This window comes from Octopus bimaculoides, chromosome 4 (genome assembly GCF_046866305.1).
Source record: "Octopus bimaculoides isolate indiv1 chromosome 4, ASM4686630v1, whole genome shotgun sequence".
Taxonomy (NCBI): Eukaryota; Metazoa; Mollusca; class Cephalopoda; order Octopoda; family Octopodidae; genus Octopus; species Octopus bimaculoides.
The window spans coordinates 18597701-18624041 of record NC_142931.1 but is presented as its reverse complement, the minus strand read 5'-3'; the positions used below and the strand labels follow the sequence as shown (position 1 = coordinate 18624041).

Below are 26341 nucleotides of genomic sequence, written 5' to 3'. Positions count from 1 at the left end.
CATCAGTAAAGCACAGTCTAACTATTGGCTACACACACAAAGTAGAAAGTAGATATATAAAAATACACACAGTGTATGGAGAGAGAGAGAGAGAGAGAGAGAGAGAGAAGGTGAAATAAAAGGAGATATAGAGAAAGAGCAAAGGGGGAGAATGGGGTGGGAGCTTTATTCATTCACAAAATATTACTGAATTAATCATGTGTGTCCTCTATATGTAAAATCGAATATAAAAAAAGTGTATCATCCACTGATTTTAAATGGATATGAATTTTATATATAAATACAAATCTACACACATGTATTATTGTGTGTGTAAATCTAATTTAATGCACGATCTATTAAGGCCACCCTTTCATGTCAACATGATCTAGCTCCCTTCAATGCTCTAGTCCCACATACCCTGACACTCACTTTTGTTCTCCAGCCTTCTTAGATGGGTAACATCATCTCTGACAGCTATATGTTAGCACGTTCATGCATTTGGCATCAGTGAGATCAGCAGGAGAAAGCAGTGTGGCAGAAATCAACTTAAACGGAGAGAGCTTGTCAGGATGAAAGCCTATGCAGACAATTGAATTGTAACATTTGAGCCATGAAATTATAAAGCAGTGTTTTCATCAAGGAATGCTATGAAGCTCATGAAAGCTTGCATTGCACTTTAAGAATTGCAGGCAGCCAATAAAAATGAGCTTTGAGATTCTCTGTGTAACCATAAACAGCAAGTTGGTGTGGGAAAAAGATGACACCTCTGTATGTGACAGAGCTGCTTATAAGGCAAATTCCCATGTAAGTTGGACTAGAATGAAAGAGTCACCACTGACAAAGAACAAATCAAGAACATTATGACTGATACAAACAATTAACTCCCTACCAGGGAAAGGAAAGCTTTTTAGATCATTGCAGTCAGCTGCAATGATTTGAAGATGTTGCTAAAAAAACAACACCAGCAACAGGTTAAAATGTAGGAGACTGGTAACTACAGCAATATAACTCCACAAATTACACACACACACACACAGCTAGAACACTGAACACAGAGCAATGCTACCACTGCAGTCTGAAAGATGTCATTTTACAATGGCTTGTACATTCATATCTGTGTATGACCTCTAAATATTCAATGCAAAGATCCATATTGATGGCAGGCACTTAATTCACTTGGCTGAACCGTTTTGCATTACAAAATACAGGCTTTCAAAGGCTAAGTGCATGGATACCACTTTACCCTCACAGAACCAGAAATGCAATGATTAACTCACTGGAAATGTATAACCGATAATGCTATAGTTTGCAAACCTAGGATATAAATTGAAACAAAAATATATGCCATATGAATTGATATATTTTTAAATGTTTTGGTCATGAAGAAGCTCTCAGTGATTGGTAATATCAATGCTGATTATGATATTCTTGGAAATCTGCTAGTTGATGAGTCCAGAGAAAAAACATGCAGTCAGGGTTTTAAGAGTTGATGTTCCGTGGTAGGGTGAGCAGAGAAAATATGGATGATGACAGGAGGGGAGAGGCAGTGAGTTGGATAGACTAGGGTGGAGGTGGTACAATACCAGCCGGGTCAGAGAAGTGGAACTTGCTGTAGTACCAGTGGAAAAGCCAGAGAAAGGTGACACCACTTCAATAGGCTTGAAGGTGGTCTGGTCAATCAGAAAGTAAGATATAGTCTAGGAGGTTTGTGTGTGTAGCAGCTAGCAGCACTCAGAAGTGGGGGTCAGTATTCGATAGTGGGTCTCATATGAACCATGAAGAATGTTAGCAACTGAAGTATTTTCTGGTTGTAAAGATGAAGTCCAATTATTGTGATGCAGTTTTGCTCTGTTGTGAATGTGAAATTGCCAGATGAGATCTTCAATGGTTACAAGCCCTGTACACATAGCGATTTTAAGAGTTTGTGGCTGTGCTGTCTATGATAAGCAACATGGAGTACAAGGTTGTTTCTTTAATATTGGCAATAACTATGTGTGTTTCTGTGAAATGAAACAAGATGGAGAATGGCTTTCGGTCCCCATTCATGGAAGAAGTGAATGTTTGGCATGAGGTGATTCATGGGAGGATTGTATGCAGAAGGTTACAGAAGGAAGGTGGAGAGATAGGTGATATCATCTACATATATGCAAGCATTCTTGGAGATGATGCAAATTCATCAAAAAATGGTGTTCAAGAAATAATGCTTATTGAAGCACTTGCAGTTGATATATACTTATATACAAATCTTTATACATATATGCATGAATTCAAACAAATATGTACATAAATATAGTCATGTATATAAGGGCAAGTAAAAATGCACACACCTATGTATACACATGGTTTGACATTTGGAGAATCATCCAGCCCTAAAAAATTGGATGGCTTTATCTAAGTACTGCAGCACTGGCAAGTCCTTTCATGACAACCATGACCAGTGCATATCACTCACTATGCAACACAACCCTCATCCTCTCCCAGCTTCTAAACTGAAGCCACATCATTCATTCCTTTATCAAAAAGATCTGTACCAGTATTGTAGAAATCTCCTACAGCTATGATGATTTTTCTGAACTGTATTCATAGGTAAAAATTCTCTACATTTGTTATGAGGTTTAAATTTAATTGCATGCACATCAAGTAAACTTTCTCCAAAGCTATTTCATGCCATTCAACCAAGTGTATCACAATTCATACATACAAACCAACTACTAAAATATATCTGGTTGATTCAAATTAAAAAGGCCGTGGGTCCTGACAATCTCCCATTACACTCAATATGCTCCAGACCTCATCCCTATATTCACCAAATACTCCTATCTACTGGTCTCTCTCTCTCTCTCTCTCTCTCTCTATCTTATCTATCTGTCTGTTTGTCTCTGTTTAGCTATCTTTAGGTATGTGCTACATTGCTATGCTTTCCCAAGAAGGGCAACTGCTTCTCTCCAGCCAACTAACATCTTGTTATCACTTTAAACAGATCAAATTTAAAGGAAATAAATATTAACATTTTCTAACCCTTTCTATCTCCTTCTCCCTCTCCCTATCTCTATTTCAAAACCACAAGGATGACATTCTTATGACTAGACCTATTAGAAACTTATTCCAGCAGACAACACTTACAAGTGGGTTCCCAATCTTAGCAACAGGTGAAAGCATTGTCACTACCTTTGACTTAAGCAAGGCTTTCAACTGCATCTGGTCTAAAAATTGTTGCCTATAAACTCTATTTGCCTCTCATCTCTTTGATTGGTAGCTTCTTGTCTGATTGCACTGCCACAGCCTATACAGATGGAGCTCTACCTGATCCACACCCATGATTCTATTCTATTCCCTATAGTCTTTCTCTTATAGATCATTGACCTACTAGCCATCACTTCCAAGAAGGATCCCTCTAGGAGGGGTGCTGCATGTACAACAGCTCACAGAAAAATCTACAATGATTCCATAAACAGAAACTTCAAAAACATTCCAAGTGAGAAAACACATATCAAAACATCATGGCACCCCCAACGTTACCCATAATAAGCACACACCTAGAACCTTTGAGACAGCTTCAAACAATTGGCTCCACTATCGTTCAGGATATTTTCTTGGCAAAAACACATCCTTAACACAGCAAAGACTGCATGTCAAAGACTGGACTTTCTCTTGAGAGACTGAAAATACTTCACCTGCATGTTACAACACTCAGGTAAGATCCACACTGGAAAACTGTCCCTACATTTGGGTACTGTATGTCACTCACAAACATTCCCCAGCCTCTGGTTCACAAATGTGCTGTCTCCTCTACCAGATATATTTTTACCACAATTACAATGGCTTCTGTTCTTTGGAGCTGACTGGTCTCATACCCCCACCACTTTGACATTCTTGATTTATCTGTTTTCCTCCCTCTCATTATGCATGTTGTGACCCCACTAAGCCCTCACTCTGCTCAGTTCTTCTCCTACCAGAATGTTGGACTCATACATCTTCCTGCAAATCCTCTCTTGCCATCATCCACCATCTGGTCATTCTCCAATCATTCTGTCTTCCTCTATTATATCATTCTGCTGTGTCTATTCCATCTCCTTATCAACAACCATCATGTAGCTATTCCTCTCATTCTCATTGTCGTTTAGCTCCCATCTCTTTCGTTCTCTTCTATTATTCTCTTGGCCTGGTTCTCATTCATCACTTTCATTTCACCTGCTTAGTAATATTGTTTCTATTCAATCTCCCTACCAACAAACATTATTGTAATTGTTTGTCTCTCTTTCATAGCTTTTTCTTCTGCCATCTTTGTGTCCCTATCACTCCTGTTATTCTCTGTTTACTCTCTCCTATCACCCTCTTGCTCTGAGTCTCTTCCTACCTAGTTGTGTGCAAAAGAAAAAAATGATCAAATAGAAAATGGGGATTCTTTTTTAGTCTTACCAGCTGCAAGATAACTTTTCTGGAGCCAGAGAACAAATAAATGGTGATAACAGAGGAAGAGAGGACTGTTTAGACTCACTGGGGAGAGAACAAACTCTTGTGCATCTGCCATGATAAAAGACACTTAGAACACTCTACACACACATCTGTTGTTGGCTAACAATCTGGAGATGATATACTCAAAACTGATGAAGAAGCTTATTTAGACCAGTCCAGAGCCTATTGCTCTGGAGTTTTCACAGTGCCCAGTCTGATTCACCAGAAGTGGCTGCACAGAGTGGAAACAAGCTATTGAAGTGGCTTATACAAACTATATGTGTGTGTATGTGTGTATGGATACATGAACATGTATACACACATGCACACACACATATTGAAACAACTGTGCTGTTATTAGGTATGACTTGCTTTATAAAAATAGACTCCATATATATATTGTATTGGGTCCTTTATTGAGTTGTAGTCTCCTCAATCTTTGTTCAAATATTATACTCACTGTATATACATACACACACATGCACTCTCACACAAACACACACACATACACATGATATGAGAAGCTGTTAAATGAGAATGTATAAGAAAGACTAACCCATGCAGACTCAACTGAAGAACGAGCTGTTAAAGTTCATAGCTATATGGTTGAAATGGCCATTAAGGATATGAAAGCAGAGAAAGTAAAAAGATCATTAGAGACAGTCACAGATATGCTGAAAACCAGTGGCTACAAAGGACACGTACACGTTATAGTCAGTCAGGTCATCCATGAAGAGGTAATGCCAAGAAACTGGTACAGAAGCAGAATTATGAACTGCTACAAGGAGCAAAAAGAGATGCTTTAGAAAGAAGCAACTACAAAATCATTAAACTGATGGACCAAGTAATGAAAGTAACAGAAAGATTTATGGCATAACTAATTAGAAAGATAATTAGTTTAAATGAAATATAGTTCATGCTTGTGTAGTAAAGAGCAAGACACAATTGCTAGTATTTGTTGACCTAGAAAAGACCTTTGACAGAGAAACAAGCTCTGTAGTCTGGTGGTCACTAAGAAAACTAGATGTACAGGAAGAACTTGTGAGAACTATACAACTTCTCACAGAGATGCTGTCAGCAGAATAAAAATTAGCAAGAAGTTCAGAGAGGAACTTAGCATGCAGGTTGGTGTTCATCAGAGCTTGGTTGATAGCCTCTCTTGTTTATCAGAGCTCTCCATGTCTAACCAAGTGCAATTATACAGCTGATGCTCCAGCATGGTATAGGCTATGATTATTAACACAAACAAAGAAAGCACATCACTTTGTTAGTAAATGGCTTGAGTTCTGTATTGAAGAACTTAATCTAAAAGAAATTCAACACATACAAGTGGTAATTTCATTCATTATCATGTCTTGTAGTTTTTCTCCTTGAATTTTTTTTCAAAAGATAATATTTTTATATTCATCTGTTCTGAAGTAAAAACAGTATATATATATATATATATATATATATATATATATATATACACCCTCAGTTCTTTACATTACTCATCATATATTCACTTGCTCATTCCTACAAAATACAACCAAGATAATGACCTCCTGTATCCAATCAGAGCCCAGCATTCATTAAAAATTTCCGATGGTTTTACTTGATACTTTTCTGAAAATTTTTCATGTACATATCCGGTGACAAATTTTCAGTGTGCTTTTCCCATGTGATATTATACAAAGTGACTATCCTTGTCTTACTCTTCACTACTGTCTGAAGAAGAGAAATATGAAACTTGGAACAACAGTTTTCAGCTTCCAATACATATAAAAAATAAAAACCGCAACATCTCCTCTTGAATAATCTCATTTCTTTTTGGCACAATTTTTCATAGCGAAATGCACACAAACACACACGCAAATATATATATATATATATCATTATTGGGAAAAAAAAACACAAGAATGAAAAACCACCCCCACCAAAAAACAGACACGATGTACCACACCATGTACATACATTTCCCGCTCTGTAATGACTTTGAGTGAAAAGGCAGAATGAAGTATGCTGTTATTTCTTTTATATTCAATGATTTATAGAACTGAACATACAGCACATGTGTTTAATAGCATTACACCGAGTATATAAACATTGAGCTTGAAAGGCAAAGTAAATTGCATCTATTGAACATCATTTACTGAATCATACATCACATTGCATGCATTAAATCAGCATTTTTATAAAGAATTAGAAATCATTTACTTTTCATATTTAGTAATTAATATTTTTAGTTTTAGTTTGGATAGAACTGCCTACTTTGCATATTTTATATATACGCACACACACACACACACACACACACACACACACACACACATATATATATATATATATATATATATATATACATTTATAAACACACACACAGAGAGGCATATAAAGGTACATGTATATGCATATCAACATGTAAGTGTATTTATAAGTGGATGTTTCTGTGAGTGCACACACACACACACACACACACACACACACACATATATATATATATATATATATAGAGAGAGAGAGAGAAGTGTTTTCTGCAAGAATGAACAGGGTTGGCAGTTTTGTGGTTAAACAAAACGTAGAATCAATGAGTGTGAGATGATGTGTACACAGAAGTGTAAGGTTAATTGAACCAGGGGAGGACAGTTTGAGTGTGAATGAGAAGTCAGAGTGTGCAAAGTTGTGTGTGTGAGAGAGAAAGAGAGAGAAGATGGAGAGAGAAACTGCATACTTCTAATGTGTATATAAGAGACCATGAATGCATGTATGCATTCAAGAGTACATATGCATGATTTAGTGAGATCCAGAAGTGGTATCTTTAGGGTATGAGTTAATCTTGTATTTCTGAGTGTGTGTGTGTGATTGTGAGTTTTGTAAAGATGGACAAGAATGTCCATATTTTCTTTTAAGACTTAAAAAAAAAAAAACTACAAAGAAAAAAATATCTTGAAAATAAAATAAAAGTTCATTAGCTACATAGAGAAACAGTGTATTTTTTTTCCCCTGAAGTTCATGAGAAAGGCTTTTAGCTGTCAACTGGATCCTATGTCATTAACATGAACCTGACCTACATTAAGTCCTGGAAACAGGGACCACTTAAACTGGAATCAAATTTTCAGCAGCATACATCACTTCGTTTGCAAGAACAAATTCTCGTTTAAGCAGAATCAAAGCAGAGGAAATATGGAAATTGTTAAATCTCACGCATGACCCTAAACCCTAAACACGTTTTAAATAAGGCGTATGTGCATTTATGATTATGTACATACATACACATTTTAATTTTATATATAATATCATTTTTTTTTTATTTCTAAGTATGTGTGTATATGATGTGTACATATGTATGTGCACATTATATGTCTCTGCATTTAAATATTCATATTTTTACATTTGTGTGCGAGTGTGTGTGATATGTATGCACGTGTGTGTGTATGTATGTATTTGTGTGTGTGTGATGTATGCATGTGTGTGTGTGTGTGTATTTTCACACCAATGTACAAAGTGGTGATGATGATAAGCATGCATTTTATGCATTGTTTTGTGTGTGTGTAAATTTTTTGAAAAATTATCAATATTTTCATCAGTTATGCAATTTTTTTTTTTTTTTAAATCAGGTATGAATCTATTATTGAGAGAAAGAAAGAGAGAGAGAGAGAGAGAAAGAGAGAGAGCGTTAGAGAGAGGAGTGGGTAAGGGAGGAGAGAGAGAGAGAGCTATAGAGAGAGGAGTGGGTAGGGGAGAGGAATGAGGAAAGAGTTCTTGCTTTTCTTGTGCTAAGTTCGCCATAAGAATCACCTTGTTTCCTGAACGTGTACATGACTAAATAAGAGATACCTATTGAAAATTAAACAACCATTTATAGAAACTGACAACTAGTTGAAGCTAAAATGTGTTACAAAGAAACTACTACAGTAACAGCAGTTTCTGGCACACGAATATATACATACATATATATATATATATATATATATATGCTGAAATGTGATGATGCTTTCTATCTAAGTTGATAAACACTGCTCAACCAGATTTTACATTAAGAATGATGATGAATATCCAATGATATGATGGCTTGGTATACTAGAAATAGCAGTAAAATCATCCTTGTATCAAGCGCCATCATCTTAAATATAAATGATGCACTGGATTATGAAGTCTTTGATACACGTAGAAGAGGTTGAGATTATCATGGTTGGGACAACTTTGATCTGAGGCTCTGCTTGATCACGGCTAATCTGAGTCAGAAGAACAACACTGACATTTCAGCTATGACCAATAGTTCAAAAAGCAAATACTAATCAGTTATATATACACACACACACACACAAATTTATATAAACATACATACATATATATATATATGATTGGGTGCACTCAACACAAAGCAATTAAACCATTTAGAATTTGGCCCTGCCTTAAACTCTCACTGTTGCTCGTACACACAAGTTGTCCATATCTAAGGGAAGGCTATGATGTAATACAAACATATATATATATATATATATATATATATATATATATATATATATTTAATTATATGTATTTCTTCTATCTAAATGAATAATAATTCTTCGGATAGAATAAATGGGTTAATAGAAACCAATGTAGCAAAGAACACAAAATAACTTTGGGTCATAATGTTTTACGTTTAAGATGATTCCCATGCTTTCCCTGATGAGAAGGTTACAATTTTAATATCACAGATCCCTATGGATCACATAGGTTGTAATCCTTTGAAACATATGTAGGAATAAAGTATGCAATTATAACATGCATTTTCTCCATTCCTTAAATTTTTAAATATATATATATATATATATATATATATAGATAATAAAAATCTCTAGTGAGACTTCTTTATCAATGGACCTGAAGGAGACCCAAACTGATGGGTCAAAACATGTTGTGCCTAATAAAAGTCTAATATGAAATCCATCTCCTACTATTAATTAATACTATATATATATATGTAGATGTGGCATGGGATTTTGTTAGTGAACAGGTCGCAGTCTCAAAGCGATGAAAATATTTTGACAAATTAAATTTAAATGTTAAAGTGAATCTAACGGTTTTTGTGTGTTTTTAAATGACTTATAAACACCTTCCACGCTGCAACTGCTTTTGTTTCAGCACATGATCTCAAACCAGGTCACTTGCTATGCAAGTACATCTCCGTAATATATATATATATATATATATATATATATATATGTATATATATATAAACCTATATATATATATATATATATAAGTTTGGTAGAACAAACAGGTGAAATAGAACTCAGTACATGAGTATATATTTCTTTTATTATTTTTACCAACAGAAAGTTCTAAAAGTGACTCAAAGGCCAAGGGTTTTGTACATGGCACTTACCAAACTGACAATTTGATAAAAATTACAAGTATACATATACACATGCATGTACGCATGTATATATGTGTGTATGTGGCTATATATAGCTATTTGCTTTCAAGTGTTATAATTAACCATTATGCTTAGCTCAAAATGCAAGTCTTAGTCTCAGAATGTTATAGAAGATGAAAACGCTAGTTTTGAATCACTGTGTGTGTGTGTGTGTGTGTGTGTGTGTATGCTTGAAACATCCCGAAGTCTAATAATGTTTAGCAAAGATCTTCTATCAATAGCAGTATGACCTCAGAAATTCCTGCAGGTCAAACAATAAGTCGTTGACCTAAACACCCACTTCTACTACTGCTACATTTAAACCTTGTGTAACAATGCTTTTCTGTCAGGTTTTCCTACTTCTAAGATGGAGAAGTGACGTATGTTGCCATGATCTCCATAACCTTCCAAGTCAACAGCATTCTTGAGAGAGAGTTTGTCTATAAACTAAATTCTTGGAAGATAGTTTATATAATTTGATGCTGGTAGGAGTTATATGCCCACTGTAAAGCACACACACTCCTTTACTTGTTTCAGTCATTTGACTGTGGCCATGCTGGAGCACTGCCTTTAGTCGAGCAAATCGACCCCAGGACTTATTCTTTGTAAGCCTAGTACTTATTCTATCGGTCTCTTTACCAAACCGCTAAGTTACAGGGATGTAAACACACCAGCATCAGTTGTCAAGCGATGGTGGGGGGACAAACGCAGACACACAAACACACACATATATATATACATATATACAATGGACTTCTTTCAGTTTCCGTCTACCAAATCCACTCACAAGGCTTTGGTCAACCCGAGGCTATAGTAGAAAACACTTGCCCAAGGTGCCACGCAGTGGGACTGAACCCGGAACCATGAGGTTCGCAAGCAAGCTACTTACCACACAGCCACACAACATAAGCACATACAAGACTTTTCAGGCATGTATAATTCTATGTAGTTCCACATATGTATTATACATACTCATACAAAATTATTTACTAAATTCACAATCTCACAGATACTATTACACACACACACACACACACACAACTATATATACCCACATATGCACTTAGGTGTAGGTGTATCCATGGGAGATCATATCTGTAGTAAATAATTGTGTTGAGTGTGTCCATGTGCAGGAATGTGTACACATGTTATGCATATGCTTGTTAGTGAGAATATAATCCATCATGGAGTCTCATTAAATTATATACACTATCGACCAATAACATTGACAGTTTTTTCACCTGATTGTGTGTATTTACACCTTGCTTGCTTAAACAGAAGTTGTGGTGTAGAGATGGTGTGTTACAGCAGTTGATTCTCTTGTCAATAAACCAATTGCTTGCTTTGTGCCTCCAAAGCTGTGTGAAATAAGAGACCTCTTACTTGAAAAACAGGTAAGGGTTAGCAACAGGAAGGCATCTGGCTGTAAAATAATACCTCAGTATCATTTGTCTAACCCGTGAAAGCAGGGAAAAACAAAACACACACACATACACATACGTGTGAATGAAGTTCTCTTCCAGCCAAGCCCTAATACAAACCAAATGACATAGCCGGAGTCAATACCATTGATGGGCAGAAGCTGGCGGAAGCTCGACACTTGACCTAACTGGGCAATAGGATTTGTGGTTATGAGAGGCTGAGAGGCAAATTAAATAGCAAGATGAGCAAAGCTAGTTTAATATTTGAAAGGTTCAAAGAGTGACTGTGGAACAACAAGCACATTATGATCCATATAAGAAATATGTGTGTGTGTGTAACAATGTATGTATGTATGTATGTGTCTCAGACAGATGGTTCTCAGTTGTTTGCTCAACTGAATTGCCTGCTTAATGATATAATGTGTGTCTGATCAGGTAGTGTCTTTGAATTACTTTGAGTGACACTTTCCCCAAGATGCCATGCAGTGAGATTGAACCCAAGACTTCCTTGTTATGAAGCAAACGTCTAAACCATTCACCCATACTGCTCATGCAAACCCCCCCACACACACATATATAAATATATTAGGAACATACATCTAGAATACACACACACACACACACACAAATCATGTGTTTCTCTGCTAATATAAGTTGGACAAGTATTTCTCGGTCACATGCCTCATTGCCACCAATGCTTGCTTACTTTTCAAGTTAGGTATTTTTTTTATTTCACTGGCCTTTATGCACACTGAAAACCATTATGCTTCAGGGTCTGTTGTTTATGAGAGAGGCACATCGTTACCATTTGGCTCATAGGGCTTTGTAAGGCCCATATATATAGCAGAAGAGTTTTGCCAAAGGTGCCATACAGTAGGCTGGAACCCAAAACCAAATGGCTTCAAAGCAAACTTAATTTTACACTCATTCTTACATTTATAAGTTTATTTATATATAGAAAAATAAACAAATATGTAAATAAACACACGCATATATATATAAATATATATGCATACAAATCTATCTACACACAAAACCACACCTAATGTCATACAGATATTTAAAATATATGTTTGTGTGTGTGAGAGAGAGAGCTATATATACATGTTTGACATTCGATATTTCTTTTGATATTTGTACACGAGATCTGTTAAAGGGTTACAAAATTTGAATGACATCCATCCCTCTCATCCCCCATCACCCGCTTCTTCATCATGTAATCCTTAAACGAGATGGGTTAAGTAAATGAAATAGATAAAAAAATCGATGCCGGTGAGAATCATGCAATTATTCAATAAAAGTACAATATATAAATATATATATATATATTTATATATATATGTATGCAAAAATAAAAAATAAAAGGAAAAAAAAGAAAGAAATGTCGTTCAATAGAGTTCAATGTTTATCGGGTTACTTATATGAAGTACAAGATAAAAAGCAGGGTTTTATCAAAGGGAATTCTATTTCAAAGCTTAACAAATACCTTTCTCCACTGAGAATAAAAGAGCATACGCTATTTTTTTCAAAACATTTTCCTTAGGTTTGTTACTGTTGATGTGAAAAATCATTATTTATTTAGATATTGCTACACATCTGCTAGAAAGTATATTTGCAGTAGATTTCCATTTAATAGTTAAAATAGTAAAGCTACCGAAGATAGACTTGACTTATCTGATATTTAGTTGGTAAAGCAGAACATGAGAATAAAGAAAATATGAAATTTGGTTTTAGCATTGCGAATATTTTTATTATTCATCATCATTATTATTATTTTTTTTTTCCAGTTTTCATTTTCCTCAACAATAGAAATCTCCATGGAATTCAGTAAATATGCTAATATAGACAGAAGAAATTTCAGGTCAACATTAAAATAAATGCGTTTCACAAATGGAAGCCATATATTCTATTTGAAGTTTAATTCAATATTGTCTTATCTAGAAAAGAAATGATAAAAGAAATTATAATAAACACAAGAAAGAAACAAAACAATTTTTATATTCAATTGTTAAAAGCCTGACTAGTACTGCTCTCTATCTTTTGTGTACCTCTTCCCAGTAAGGAACAACAGAGATGAAGAGATACTTTAAGTATTCTAGCTTTCTCTCTCATATAAAATATTATATATCATATCTAGACTTTTTAAAACTGTTTAACTTATTCAATTTAGACGAAGTAGTTGAAATTTTGAAGTCAGTATTGGTGAGGGGTGATGGCAACGAAAACCACCAGCACTGCTGCCTCCACTTAAATTACCAAGAATATGCTAATGCAATTCAATTTCTTCCTTTTCTTCCTGCTAAAATATAGCTATGTAAATCAGGCTTCTCTCAGAAAGAACATGCATTTCTCTTTAGTAGCAAAAGTATGGTACTCAAGGATCTAATGATTTTAATGAGTGATAAATTCTCAATGATTAAGATGTGCAATTAATTAAAATTGATAAATCAATGACATATTAAAGATAATCTCTCCATCTCTCTTTCAAAGTTTTAAGTTGGTGTTCCCCACTAGATATATTTCTAATTAAGTCAAAATAATTAGCATATATTTCATGAGTGTTACCTTATCTATCTATCACTCACTGTGCGTGTGTGAATGAGAGAGAGAAAGGAAGAGATTAGAAAAAAAGCAGTAGATATTTAGCTTATAAAGAAGAAAGGCTACTATCAAAAATAAAAAAGTGTTAGCAAAATCACACAACAAAACCAGTACTTTTATCTACAAACTTTTTTTTTTTAAAAAAACATTAACTTGAACGTAACTCTGAGCCCTAGTCACTAACTTCTACTTTTTCTCTTTCAGAATCGACATTTAACGATAGAGGAAGCACAGATGAAGAAAAAGAAAAAACAAGACCAAGAAAACAAAAACAATATAATAGTGCCTCAGAAAAAATGTGCTTCAATAAATAAAAGAAAGACAATAATTTTTAAAAAATTGACAAACAAAACGAAAGAATGTTAAGAATGGATTACAAAGTATTTTCCAAACACTTTCCATGTTGGATTAATATTTTACTATTGTGTTATAATACACTATGTTCAGCTGTACATTATCAAGAAACGACAACAGCAATGAACTCCAAATCGTTGTCAGTGCAATATAATAAAATTCCAATTACTACAGAAGGCTTTCCAAATAGAATCAAGAATGTTCAACATTTCAGGGTAATGGAAACAGCAAGTTATCATTTACCAGCACTTAAAGATAAACAGCTGGCACTTAATGACCTCCCAAATTTGATAGCTGCAAGCACAGAAACACCTTTACATTCTAAAAAATACCACCAGCACAACAACAACAACTATCAATGGGCTTATAGTAAACATAAAGAACGGAAGAATTATAGTCCACATCTAAATCTGTCACTTCGAGACATGAAGACTAAACAAGATTCGAGATTTTCTAGTAAGTGGCGCCAGATAAGTGCTCTTGGAATACATTCTAGTTCTGTAAAAACTCCAGAGTTGAGTAAGATTTCACCTGAAAATGTTATGGTTTCAGGCCAACCTCCACTTAAGAGCTCGTCTTTTGATCAACAGAACCCAGTGACTAGTCAGGATGATTTCAATGTAAAAAGAAAGCATCCAGTTCTAACATCTTTACACTCAGTTACGACAACAAACAAAATGTCTATAGCTGATAATACGATACAATCATCAACATTGCAACAAACAGTTTCAGAAAGTATGTTGAGAACAGGTTCACAACATAAACCTGATAGGGTAATACTTCTGTTAACACCTACACCTGTACTTAGTACCTTGACAACGCTTATTAATGAAACTCAGTTTGAAAACTATTCAACAACTGAGGAGATGCCTCTCAAAGAGGCAAATTCCAGTGACATCCCAGAATATTTAGCTCAGCCACCATTCCTTTTAAATATAAAAGACAAAAGCAGTTCGAAAGGTTCTCAAAGTAAAGAAAGACCCCTGTCAACAAGTGAAGAAGATTTTGATCCAAACTTACCCCCACTTGCACAACCAGCACCAAGCACCCATACACGGTATGGGTCATCGAGAAGAAAATATGATAGTAAAAACTTACCCTATACAAACCCACCAAAATATGGTACACAACGACCACCAAGGAATATATTATCCTTAGATGTTAATTCCCATCATCAGCAAAAGGGAATAAAACCTACTCTGATGCCTTCAAGAAGTGGTCTGCTTCATCTAACAGAAGATTCAGAAACCACCAAAAGCCATAAACCCTTAGTTACAAACAAAATCAAAGATTTTACTAAAAAGGGTTTAAACGGGAAAATATTGGCTGCAGTGACAACAGAATTTCTGAGGCCCTCAGAAATGATACCAGATATACTTATTGTGCCAACTAATTCCCAACACACACACCCAACACCAACTAAACATGGATTTCTCAAACCTGTCCTTTCTACTCCTACTTCAGCAACTGCAGCATTATCTTTAACAACAAAAAATAAGCATCTTATTCTAAGTGCCACTGCAACTCTGGACCCTTCTAAAATGACACACCTGTGCACAAAACCTTGTTCTGATGATGCCAACTGCAAATGCTGCTCAGATAAGGAGTTGGTTTCAGTTGAATCAACAGAGCAAGTCATCCCTAAAGAACCAACAGACAATGTTACACCCCAAACTGATGTGTCAACACAAAAAAACCCTTCCAAAACGTTGACACTCAGTGCTGGTTTTGGTATTGGAATGGGCTGCTTAATTGCCATCTGGCTTATTGTCGGCCCAGTGGTGTGTCTTATCTGTCACATAAAAGACAAAGCAAAGAAAGAAGAAGAGATGGATAAGAAATATCAATCAGTCTCACCAATGCAAGAGAACAGTATTGCTGAAGCTCTTGTCATGGATGAGCTGAACAAACAATTTTCAAAGATGAAAACCAATAGGGAAAACGAATATTTGTGGCTTGCTAGAGACAAGTTAGAGTTAGTTAGCCTTTCAAATGCAGATTCTTCAACACAAACAACAAACCAATATTTAACATCTCCCACATACACATCTGCTTTGTCATATAGTTCTAAGAAATGGTTGGATAGTGATGATGAAGATGATGATGATTATGATGATGATGATGATAGTGAAGATGAAAAGAAAGATAAGCTTAAATATGTACCAACAGTTAGTGTCTGAACAAAAAAAATATTAATAAAATATCTACCAGCAAAGAAAATACCCCCACCCCCTAATCTCCAATCTTTATTTTCTTTCTCTTCTTTTTTTTTCATGGGAAAAATCAATCATAGTTGTTTGTAGACTGCAGACAAATAAATGATTATTCAAAAATAATATACACAGGAGGAGACAAACAACTGATATGAAGAATAAATTTTGTTTCAAAGAAACCAATAACAGATAGGAAAACAACAAGTATAAGAATTTCTAAGATTTCTAAGAATTTCATCAAGAATCGGGGAAAATCTGAAAACAGTTGCAAAAATGGGTTTAGTTTTAATCATTCTAAGCAGCAGGTATATATACCAATAAAGAACACTTATAGAGCACAGAGAATGAATCTAAATGGAAGAGAACAAAGACATCAAGAAACTGTATGCAATTGTTGGAGAAGAAGAGAATTACTTGGAAGTTCTTCCATTTGAACTCACTCTCTCTGAGAATGACAGTTAAAATTATGTAACATTAAAAATAAATAAAACAAAAAGAAAAAGAGTCAGTAAGGTTTAGCCTGTATGTTAAAAAAAAATGTTTGTTTTAATTCCAAACATATTTATTTTATCTACATACATATACTTACATCTACTGTGTTATAGTCAAATATTGTTATGCGCACACACATACACACACACCTGTGTTTATATAAAAAAAAATCCAAGTGTACACACATTCCTGTACTACCTGTGTGTGTATAAAATGGTCTACACACACTAGTGATATCTGCACTGTGTATAAAATACAGTATATACTAACACACATATCTCTTATGTGTACAAATATACATATGTACATTTACACACTGCTTTACCTGATGTGTGTATTCACAGACACACACACCTCTCTATATCCAAACACATACACAACAACAACAGCAATACAACACAGCTCACACAATGCTGGCATTTAATTCTATGAAATTGTGTTCAAAAAATGAAATGAAAAAAACAAAGAAAAATAACCCCAAAAACCCCCCAAAAATGTGTTGTGCCAATACAGAAGAGAAATACAATTATATTTGTATGACAGAGGTTCAAATTACTTCCATAGCACAACTGTTCCCACATGAAATTGTTGCTAATCACAGAGACACAGTAGCAGTAGTGAGACTGAAGGTGATAAGCAGTGCGAAGTCAAGAATTCTAGCAGAGTTGGTAACAGACACCTACCAACTCTAACTACTATGAATATCTAATCAACAAAGAAATTTGAATATACATGCAATTCAATATGTCACAAAAACGTATTGATTATTATTTTATTTTTTTCCGGAAGACCACAAATTCCAGGATGTGATCCTGCATATATTTATACCATACTCATACTGATCTTTCAAAAAAAAAGAAAAAAAAGAAAAAACGAAAAAGAAAAAAACAAACAAAAAAAAAACAATAACAATAACAAAAAAAAAAAAAACACACAACGATGTTAGCAAGTAATTATGAACTGGCTTTACAAGTGTTGTACACTTAAAGTACTCACAGAGAGAAAAAAAAATTAAGTATTATGTGAATTAATAATAACGTTAATGAAAACAAAAAAAAAACAAACAAACAAAAAAACAGCAAAAAAAAAGAAGAGAACTTCTATTTGCACATACGTACATAGACAGACACATGTGTACACAAGCATACATGAAAGCACAAATTATTATTGTTACACTAGACGTTAATTCAGTCATCAAGTAGAAGAGGATTATTTAAGTGTTATAAACTTTTTGATTTTTTTTTTTTTTTTTTTGAAAGGGGAATTTTTCCGGTTGAGAAAATGGAAGAGAAGTTTAGAGTGAATGATGAGAGAGGTGCAAAGAGTGAAACAGAATGGCAGATTCTCTGACAAATATTAGAACAAGGTTTAAAACTTTCATAATTTATTTTCTTTTGTAATATTTAATAATAAACATTTTATTGTTAAAAGATTTCCTTTATGTTATGGGTCTTTCATTTGTTTCATATATCAGGCGTTTCAAAAGCTATATATATATATATATATATATATATACATATACACACACACACATATATATATGTATATATACATATGTATATGCATATGTAATAATGTAATAAATATTTCAGTCACGATTTATAGCAATCTTATTGAAAGTGATAAATAAAATAACTGAATATTGTATTAAAATACCAAGTGTATTAGAACACAAAAATGTATCGGCATAGCAAGGGTGTGTGTTGCCCAAGGTGGTCTCTGAGTTTACCTCTACATCTCTGCCCCCTAACCACAAGCCTATACAGCAGACTTCAAAGTACCTCTCCTTCTCCACTCACTATTCTATGGAAAAAAATGCCCACAAGAAAGTCAATAAGACAAGTTAAATTTATCAGTTTGATTTGGAACTTTGGAACGAGGGGCCCTACACATGCTGAAACTGGTGAAATAGATACTGTTGATGTTCTGTTTCAGTTTTTGCTGGTTGATAACTGCAGGCAAGACAGAGAAGTGGGGGAGAGGGGGTGAATGAAGCAGGCTAACACTAACTGAAGAGGTTAGTGGGACCTGTTAAATTCAACACAATATAGGTAATGAAATTAAAAGTAATAGGTGAGTTGAGAGTTCTTGAGCAGAGGTGGCATGAGACTAACAACCCAGAGTAACAGAGGGTATTGTAATAGTGCTAGAAAAAACAGCAGAGATGGGAGACAACATGTCTGTGGGAGACTTGGAGCTAATCAGCTGAGTTGCCTTTCTCTGGATGGGGTCTTAAAATGGCTCTCTGTCAGTTACAAAGACAAGAGTTCCAGTTGATCTGATCAACGGAACAGCCTGCTCAAGAAATTAACATGCAAGAGGCTGCACTCTACAGACACACGTACCCTTAATGTAGTTCTCAGGGAGATTCAGCATGGTATAGAGTGTGACAATGCTAGCCCTTCGAAAAATATAAGTACTACTCATTTTTTTTCAGCTGAGTGGACTGGAGCTCAGTGAAATTAAGCGTTTTGCTCAAGGACACAATGTGTTGCTGGATATTGAACCCACAACCTTACAATCATGAGCCAAATACTGTAACCACTAAGCCATGCACCTTCACAACATGCTACAATAGTGGCAAACTGACAGGAAAACCCTGGTGACCCAAGAGATGAATGGAGGACAGAGTCAACAGGTGGGTAGGTTCCACAGTGGATTTAGACATGACACAGCTGAAAGCACAGGTGATATTGAGAGCAACAACACTGTTACACTAAACTTGAAGGCAAGACACCACAAAGTAATGGCATAGGAGAGATGGTCCTCAGCAAACCTTGGTATACAGAAGCTGTACTTGTGGTCATTAAGGAATGAGAGACATTCAATAGGGTGCTGGTGGCCAACTCCATTAACTTTGGTTTATTGGAATACAGAGGTTTTCCTAAGAATACACACGTGTGTGTGTGAGAGAGAGAGGGGGAGAGGGAGAGAGAGAGGGGGAGAGGGAGAGAGAGAAAGAGAGGGGGAGGAGTTTAAAACTTTTGTGCGTTTAAGGGTGATTTCTGGGTTGCATTGTTTGAAGGTAATGGAAAGGACATTGTCAGGTATGGTAACCTTTTTAGTTTGAAGTGAATGGAAGTGCTTCTACACTTGGTGTGTATGTGCTGAGACCCCCTTCGGTCATGACTGACCATGGGATTGCACCTAGACAGTTACCCTCCCAGGCACAAGTCCGAGCAAGGTTGTTTATGGAAGACCAGCAGTCGTCCATGCATACCGGCCTCCCCTCTCCACACCACCAGTGTGAGCATTGCAATCACTGATGGCAATAATTTTGGAGAGGGATGAAGAGAGAAAGCTGTTCTAAATGTAAGATAAGATACGGTTGAAGAGGTGTCGGCGATTTGGAGCAGTTTGGAGAATGGTAGAGGAAGCAGATGTATTACGGGGAGACTTTGAAGCTGAGTAATTGCAAGTCTTCGTTGCTGATATCCAGGAGGAAGGGAGGATTGGCAGGGAGAATGGAACCACATACTATCTTTCAGAATGTAGCCTGGACAGCAGAGCTGAGTGATGGATAGAGCTGATGGTGGGTAAAACTGAGCAATGATTAGTACTGAGTGATGGATAGAACTGAGCGATGGATAGAACCAATGGATGGATAGAGCTGAGTGACAAATACACCTGAGTGAGAGATAGGGCTGAATGACAAGTAGAGTTGAATGACAGGAAGAACTGAGCAATGGAGAGAGCTGAGTGATGGATAGAACTGAGGGATGGATAGAGCTGAGCAATACAGCTGAGTAATGGATAGAGCTGAGTGATGGATACAGCTGAGCGACAGATAGTACTGGGCGATGAATAGAGTTGAGTGATGGATGGAACTGAATGACAGATAAAATTGAGCAATGGACAGCGGTGAGTGATGGATAGAGCTGAGTGATGGATAGAACTGAGTGAAGGATAGATCTCAGAGATTTGTGTTTCAGTTATAAATAGGATGTGGGGGTTTGCATGTTAGTAAAAAGTGATGTGTGGTATCAACGTTGGCTCAGAGTCCACAGATGCCAGAAAAGAAAGTGAAGAGTGAAGTGTCTAATGAAGTTAGTTTTAGACATCTAGTGAAATGTCAAAGGTCATAGTGTGTTCCAAGATCATGAAAACTCCCAGCTACAAGCCTGATCCCTGCTTGCAACTGAGTAGGTACTTATCAACGCAATGGTAATATGGGGATGTTAAACTAGGGACACAACAAGCTTTAACCCCCACCCCCTAAAAATAAATAAGTGAAGTTCATTTGAGGTCAACTTATTTCTGTTTATCTGTTAATTAAAATTGCGACTTTGTATTATTATTTTTATATAGCACTTTCTATATTTAGTTAAATGTTAGTAACATTCTAGTTATTTCTCGTTTCTACAACATCCTAATTTAAACAGATTAATTAACTATTCAAACATAACATCGATAAACAAACATTACAAATATGTTCAAATAACCGAAAGTTATCGTAATTTCTCATTAAAGCAAAGGAAAATGATTAGTAATGAACCATATTCAATTAACTCTGGTTGAATTAAGAAATGCTTCACATTCTTCATTAATTTAGTAAAAACCTTGCTCACAAGATAAGACTGTTGCAGTAACATTTCAGTTATTTTTAACTAAAAACCACACTTGAAATATTTTTAACAACTGATTCTCAATCAACAGTAAATGCTAGGACAATGCTCTTGTTTTTGCATCATAGCTAATTTAAACACGGTGAGAAAATACAAATATATATATATATATATAAACACAGACATACACACACACACATATACATACATACATACACACAAACACATATATACATACACATACATATATATATATATATATATATATACATATATACATACACACACATGCATACATACGCACGCATGCACTTACACCCACCTACCCACGCATGCACATACACACACACACACCTCCCCATGTACATGCACAGATAGTTCACAGCAATACAATAACAAATTGAGCATAAAAATTTTGTTCCCAAGACAAAATCCAGAATTTATAGAATTGGCAGAAAAGAAAAGAACAAACCGAGAAAACAACGCTTAATTACTGCAACAACAGTAAAACAAATAAACGAACAAACTCAGGGATTTCGAGACATTATTGTAACACTATAAATTTTTTAAAATATTCCTCTTTAAGAAGACGTGTCAAAGGAAGGCTTTAACTAATTATATCGGAAAACAGTTCAAAAGAGATTGAAAGTTCTATCAGTTTTATTGATTTTAATGATTTCATTTACCAATTATAAAATTACATTTGTTTTTTCTAACATGCAAACGAGGAATAAAACTGTAGAGTAGAAACAGCCCAGCTAAAATGCAATATGTTAATTTGCATCATTATTCTGCTATTACTAATAACTTTACTTCGGGTATAGAGAAGGATACATACAACCTACAACAAATTTCTCGTCGTCGTCTTTTTATTATTATTATTCTTAAGGTGGTGAACTGGCAGAATTGTTGGAGCGTTGGATAAAGTGCTTGGCGGTATTTCCTCCAGCTCTTTACATTCTGATTTCAAATGCTGCTAAGGTCAACTTGGCCTTCAATCCTTTCAGGATTGTTAAAATAAAGTACCTATGAAGTACTGGAGTTAATGAAAGCAACTCATCCTTTACCCCCAAAATTACCGGCCATGTGCTAAACTTTGAAACCACCACCACCACCACCGCCGCCGCCGCCGCCGCCGCCGCCACCGCCACCGCCGCCACCGCCACCACCACCACCATCATCATCATCATCATCATCATCATCATCATCATCATTATTATTATTATTATTATTATCATCATCGCCTCTACCTTAGCGAAGGTGGAGGTATTGTTTTTAGTCATATTTGTTTGTTTGTCCGTGGACAAGATATCTCAAGAACCGCTGGATGGATTCAGATGAAACTTTCAGGGATGTTTGGCCTCGTGACTGGCATGAACTGATTAGATTTTGGGATCGATTCAGTACTGGACAAGGATTCTGGATTATTTTTCCTGTCGTTTTTTTACTTAACTTTTGAGAGCGGCTGAGTTCATTTTTAGTATTCCGTTTGTGAGAGCAGTCAAGTTTATTTCAGTTATTCTCATTTTAAAAATCATCTCTTGCTAATTGTTGAGAGGACATTGCCTTGGTGGAGGTTTGTGCTCTCTGAGTATTATTATTATTATTATTATTATTATTATTATTATTATTAATAATAAGGCAGCAGTTAGCAGAAATATTACCATGCCAGACAAAATGCTTAGTGGCATTTCATCTGGCTTCATGTTCTATATTCAAATGTCACTGTGGTTGACTTTGCGTTTCATCCACTTCGGGTTGATAAAATAAAATACCCGTCAAATACTGGGGTTGATGAAATAGACCTGCTACTCACTCCAAATTACAGGCTTAGTGCCAAAATTTCAAATAATAATTATCATTAAAACTGTAACTTGTTATATTAGTCAGCAGAGGTGTTGTCTTGAGACTTGGTGCAGAGTCTCCTCTAATCTCAAAAAAAATCTTTCTTAAGATCCTTGCAGGATATGTAAATGCTCTTCTCTGCACATCAACAATGCAAGTAGTTTAATATTTTCATTGTGGCATAGTTTCTACAGCTTGGTGCACTTCTTAATGCTAACCACATTACAGAGTATTTTAGGAAATTCTTTCATGTCACCAGCACTAGTAGCCTTGTTACTTGTAAGACTAAAGAGCCCAAAGAAGCCCCATGATAGAAAGAAGATAAGGGGACCTTATCTTCCTCAGTTTTAGTTTGGTTAGTTTTCTCTAGCTGGACACCTTTCCTAACACCAACTACTTCATACAGTGTACTGAGTGCATTTTTCTTGATGCTACACTAGAGAGGTAGCCACACCCTAGTCATAACTAAATGGACAAACTTACAATTTCAGGGGTCACTCATCTGCCTCGTTACAGAGTGCAATGTATAAGTGACAGAAGCATGGATGAACTCATCCTGAGATGGTAAGGTGGTGTCAGTAGTTCATGAAACTCAAGCGATAGAGCAAGGGAAGACAGAGGCCCAAAATGTGTAGGAGAAAAAGTATAAGAGTATACTGGCAGAGTGACACGAGGTTAAGACAAGCAATATAAGAGGTTAAGGATGAAGGTAGAGTGAATTGAGTATAAGTGGTATAATACAGTTTTTTTTTTTTTTTAATCAACCCTGAAAGAATGTAAGGCAAAGCTGACCTTGATGGAACTGGAACTCAAAATGTAAAGACAGACGAAATGCTGTCAAGCATTCTGCCTGGTGTAGTAATGGTTCTGCCATCTCACTGCAAATGAGTTGAAGGACAACTGAAGACATGGCCGGTCATGTCAGGGGTGGGTGTGGAAGCACAATCGGGCCCCTGCATCTGTGGTCTTTGGCAGTGGAACTGGAAGAGAGTATCCATTACAGCCTCAACCACAGCTGATTGTCGGATGTGGTCAGCATTTGTAAGGGACGTGGTGAACTTGTTGGCTGGAGCCAACTCAATCCAATCTGGATGACTGCTGACACAAAGTAGTCTAATGCTGCTATCTACACAGAGGTTATGAAAAGGACCAGAGGGATTGAGTGATGTACATAGTGGCAGGGTAAATGGAAAGTAGTTTGGTTTGGTTTGGTACCAATAAGTATCACAGAGGAGTAACAGAGAAAGGGTCAGAATAGGTTAAGTGACGTCCTAACTACAGGCAATGTATGATGAACAAAAGAGGTCCACTGCCATTTTCAGTCCCACAGGAGCATAGTATGATGAGAATTAAGGAGCGAAGGGGGCTGATTGAGAGATAAGCAATGGGTATGGGTGAAGGAAAGCAAACAGAGGATGGTGAACAGATGTTAAGAAACACAGGCAAGGGCAAAAGGGAGCAATGTCTGGCTAACAGCAGAGAGAACTGCTGCAATCATCCTTAGTCATACTGACAGCATAATACAGTGAGATAAATAAAGGGAGTGAGTGATAGAGGAGTTAACGGGGCATAGCCCTAGGGGGGATTCATGTCCTTATTATATATAATTTTCAACCTAATTTGGAGTACGAAAAGGTTGGTTTTGAACTGTTTTCTCGAAATGTTCTGAAAATATTGCTTAAACAATGCTATTTCACAAGACGAGAGTTCTTAGAGTGACCTCCCTTGTTTAATGCTGAATGCAGTGATAAATTAGACAAGATATGGTTCAAATATTCCCATAAAAGCATGCTGGGTGAAATGTTTGGTGGTATTTCATCTGTCTTTACGTTCAGAGTACAACTTCTGCTCAAGTCGGCTGTACTTTTCATCCCTTTGAGGGCCGATAAATAAAGTACCAGTTGAGTACTGGGGTTGAAGTAATTGACTTAACCCCACCCCAAAATATTTCAGGCCTTGTGCCTATAGTAGAAAGGATTATTATCATCATTATTTATTATTGATTATTATTATTATTATTATTATTACCACCATTGCTATCAGCAGTATGAATATCTATATTAAAGCTGATTAATCACTTTCTGCGACTGCAATGACACTTGAGTCTCTATTGATTTTATTTGCCTCGGATAACAAACAGGTTGTTGTTAAACTGAATGAAAAAAAAAATGCTTATTCAGTTTACGTCACTGAACTGAAAGTTTTATATTTCAAATGTATGTTATAATGAGACAATCAAAACAGAAATTGTCAATATTTCTCAGCAAGATTTATCATGTAAGGCAATACTAAAGGCAGAAAAAACTAAGCCGAGATGCCACTGCACAGTTCAGAAAGACAAGCAGGAGAATAGATTAGAAGTTCAAGTTCTGTTATAGTCACTGCAATGTGTTCCACTTCACTTGAGTGAGTAGAAAGATCATGTGATCATTAAAAGGTAGCAATACTTGTCGCTGAGAGCTTTTGGGAAACATGTGATAGTGAATTGAATTCCTTTAAAAATGAAGGGTCTTGTTAGGATGCCTTGGTCAGTCAGTCTTATCACACAAGAGAAAGTTTGCAGTGGAGTCCACTTCAGTCCAGTGAGTTTTACAAAGGTGATTATTCATTGGTTGTGTGTGTGTGAGGGAGAGGGAGCCGGTGTGAAGGCAAGGGTGAGAGGGAGAGGGTGAGATGATGAGGGCAAGAGAGTGTGAGGGAGCATGAGGGAGGGAAGAGCATGAGAGAGAGGCTGTATGTGAAGGAGAGAGTGAAAGGGAGTGAGAGGAGAGAGAGAGAGAGAAAGAAAGAGAGAGTTGACATGAAGAACTGAGACAAGTTGGGTAAAATGCACAGCAATGAGCTTTTAGTTCACCTGTTTCATGTTCTTACAGATATATTCAACTTGAGTTGGCAAAGCTGGAAGTACAATGATGATGGTGACAACAAGAATGATGAAAAAGACAGTGGTGTGAGCCGCAACATCACCAGATAGATGTGATGATAATAAGAATGTCATGTTTTATCTTTTACTTTTTTCAGTCATTGGAG

General features: G+C 35.9%; 2 protein-coding genes across 51 annotated transcripts in view; one reads left to right on the top strand and one right to left on the bottom strand.

The window, feature by feature from the left end:
- The window catches only part of LOC106874696 (uncharacterized), a 21663-nt gene extending 3327 nt beyond the window's left edge, over positions 1–18336 (top strand). Inside the window, exon 2 of the mRNA XM_014922505.3 lies at positions 14047–18336. Within this exon, the coding sequence (XP_014777991.1) occupies positions 14202–16376 (2175 nt within the window). The 5' untranslated portion in view covers positions 14047–14201 and the 3' untranslated portion in view covers positions 16377–18336. The remainder of the gene's footprint in view (positions 1–14046) is intronic.
- Positions 1–26341, bottom strand: part of LOC106881370 (kinesin-like protein KIF13A) — a 692738-nt gene that overhangs the window by 314542 nt on the left and 351855 nt on the right. The window lies entirely within an intron of this gene.